This window comes from Helobdella robusta (genome assembly GCF_000326865.2).
Source record: "Helobdella robusta unplaced genomic scaffold HELROscaffold_1, whole genome shotgun sequence".
NCBI classification, from domain to species: Eukaryota; Metazoa; Annelida; class Clitellata; order Rhynchobdellida; family Glossiphoniidae; genus Helobdella; species Helobdella robusta.
The window spans coordinates 9,727,856-9,731,196 of NW_008703570.1; the positions used below are offsets into that span (position 1 = coordinate 9,727,856).

Here is a 3,341-nt window from a genome sequence, read left to right on the forward strand (position 1 = left end):
GTGCAAACAAGCACTTGAAAATCTTAGCCAAATATTCCTGATCAACATTCCAAACACTCAACAACAACAATAATAATAATAATAATCATCATCATCATCACGGCCATCATCATCGTCATCGTCATCGGGGTCATCATAGTCATAGTCGCCATCAACAACAATTAGTAGATGGTCTTAAGAAGAACATTCATTGGCATCAACGGCCACGATGATGATGATGGTGGTGATGATGATTCTGCTGCTGCTGATGACGACGATAATGATGATGATGATGATTATTATTATTATTATTGTATTATTGGAAGGATTAGACAGGATTGGGTAATGATTACAGTAGCAATAGAGTACCCCGAGTGATCAGACGCAAAAAGAAATTAAACACCAACGATGACGACGACGATGATGATGATGATGATGAAACTGATAATGATGATAGTGATGATGAAGATGCTGAAGATAATAGTGATGATGATGATGATGATGATGATGATGTAATGACAAACGTTTTATATACCATCTTTTGAATAAATATCTGGGGCAAATGTTATTGCCACCGTCATCATCATCATCATCATTAATTGTTACCATTACAATGACGTCATCATCACAGAAGCATCCTCACCAATTTCATCGTCCTCTTCTGTTTATAAATTTGTACCACCTGACTAGGTTTTGCAGCCATCACAACAAGATGGCTACCACAATTGCATAATCATCATCATCATCATCACACTTCTCTTGCTATTGCCATCATCATCATCATCAATTTCATCATTATCATCATCATAATCATCATCATCACACTTCTCTTGCCATCATCATCATCAATTTCATCATCACCATCACACTTCTCTTGACATCGTCATCATCATCATCATCACACTTTTCTCGCTATTGTCATCATCATCATCACCATAATCATCATCCATTTCCCCATCATTTTCATCATCATCACCATCCTCATCATCCATTTCCCCATCATTTTCATCGTCATCATCATCACTTTCGTTACCATCATCATTATCCATTTGATGGTCACCATCGCCCGCTACCATATCTCCTTATACCTTCTTCCATTATAACGTGTTGCATTTTTTCAATACGAATTGGAAAAAGTTTAAACAATTAACATTCATCATAATAATAAAAGCCTGCGTGCATTAATTCACATTAGCAGCTCACCTTCGCATGCACTTTTTCTCCCAATAAACTACCATATGTGTTTATTTCACAGAACTTTTTATAAATGTATTTTTGTTAACCAGACAGGCAACTAATCAAAATACAAACACCTACAATTATACATTTAATACAGATATACACAACAAGAATATACATAAAAAGCATACATACACGTACATCAGCATACATACACAAACATGCACATACATCAGCATACAACACATATAAACAAATATAAAACGTGCATAATTAATGTATTGAATTCTAAAGTTGCAAACACCTATATAAAAATACTTAAATGCACACGTGCAGAAACACAAAACATACAAACAAACAAACATACGGAACACACACATATTCTAGAAACATACAAACACACATACACACACATGCATACATACATTTACACATACATACATTTACACATACATACATACATACATACATACATACATACATACATACATACATACATACATACATACATACATACATACATACATACATACATACATACATACATACACACACACATACATACATACATACATACATACAAGAATGCACTCGTCTACGTACGTACATACAGATATACCTGTGCTATCGGCAGAATGATGTTTTGAATCACTTTTCTGTTTGACGGTCCTGTTCCCAGCGTTATCATAACCAGCGTCATCATCATCGTCGTCGTCGTCGTCATCACCCTCATCCTTCTTATCATCATCACCAACATCATCCTCATGGTGACGTTGACGATGTTGGTGGAAGTTGCAGCATTTGAAGAGGTGATGGACGTTGTGCGGTTTGTAAGCAAGCAGGGTGGCCGTCGTGTTCTCCGCTAGGTTCATCTGGAGGATGAAGTCTGGAGCAGTTTCCGTCGTCGTCGTCGTTGATGATGATGACGACGATGATGATGACGATGATGATGACGATGATGATGACGATGACGATGATGATAACACGGGTGATGATGATAATGATGACGAAGATGGTAATAATTTAAATGAAAGCTCCGATAATGATGATTTGCGATCTTCATGCAACTGCTTTGATGGATCGAATGAAGTGGGCACTGAAATTTTTGTTGTTGATGATGATGATGATGATGATGATGGCAATGGTGGTGGTGATGACGATGATGATGGGAATGATGAAATTGATGACGATAATGTTGTTGTTGTTTTTGTTGTTGTTTTTGTTGTTGTTTTTGTTGCTGTTGATAATAGTGATGATATTGATAATGACGTCATCGTTATATTTGTAGTTTCTAGCACGTTTTTTGCTTTTTTGGGGCGGTAATTCATTTTACTCAGATCATCATCGTCATTATCCTCGTAAAATTCATTCCCAGCTGAAATCTCACTCCCACTGTCATCATCATAATCATCATCATCAACGTCGTCGTCATCGTCATCATCATCATCACTATTGTCATTATTTTTTCTATAATTATCATCATTAATTTTTAATGTAACGGAATAATTTGTGTTGTTTGTATTCCAATTATCATTGCCACCAGTATAATAATTATTATTACTTTTGTTATTATTATAGTTTATGTTATTATTTTTACCATAATTATTATTATTATTACTATTATTATTATTACTGTTATTATTATTATTGTTATTATCATAGTTATTGTTATCGTCAACGTCATCATCAGAGTCCTGCAGTCTTTTACTGCGACCACTTCCGTCCCGGGACGCGTATTCGATGATCTCATCATTAAATTTAATTTCATTGACGTCATCATCTTCGTCATCATCGTCGTCGTCGTCATCATCACTTCTGTCATCATCATCATCATCGTCGTCAACTTCATCATTTGTTTGATTGTAATCGTTGCGACTTTTTGTTGCTTCCTTGATGTCATGGCTATTCTTGTTGATGTTATTATTGTTATTATTGTTACTATTATTATTTTTGTTGTTATTGTTGTTGTTATTTTTATTGTTGTTGTTTTTTTCTTTTATTTTTTTGTTTTTCTTACGCTCGTGCTCGTGTAGCTTTTTCTTCAAAATGAAAGCTGTAGCGAAAATGTTATTAGAAGTATTAGCAATTGAATTAATAGTAGTAGTAGTAGTAGTAGTAGTAGTAGTAGTAGTAATAGTAGTAGTAGTAGTAGTAGTGGCGGTAGCAGTAGTAGTAGTAGTAGT

General features: G+C 34.9%; 1 protein-coding gene across 1 annotated transcript in view; it reads right to left on the reverse strand.

Annotated features, from left to right (window-relative positions):
* HELRODRAFT_159397 (hypothetical protein) overlaps positions 1-2,030 on the reverse strand; it is a gene marked incomplete at both ends in the record, with an annotated part of 4,973 nt that extends 2,943 nt beyond the window's left edge. The window contains one exon of the mRNA XM_009011284.1: positions 1,778-2,030. Coding sequence (XP_009009532.1) covers positions 1,778-2,030 — 253 coding nt within the window. The remainder of the gene's footprint in view (positions 1-1,777) is intronic.
* Between the last annotated feature and the right edge of the window lie 1,311 nt (positions 2,031-3,341).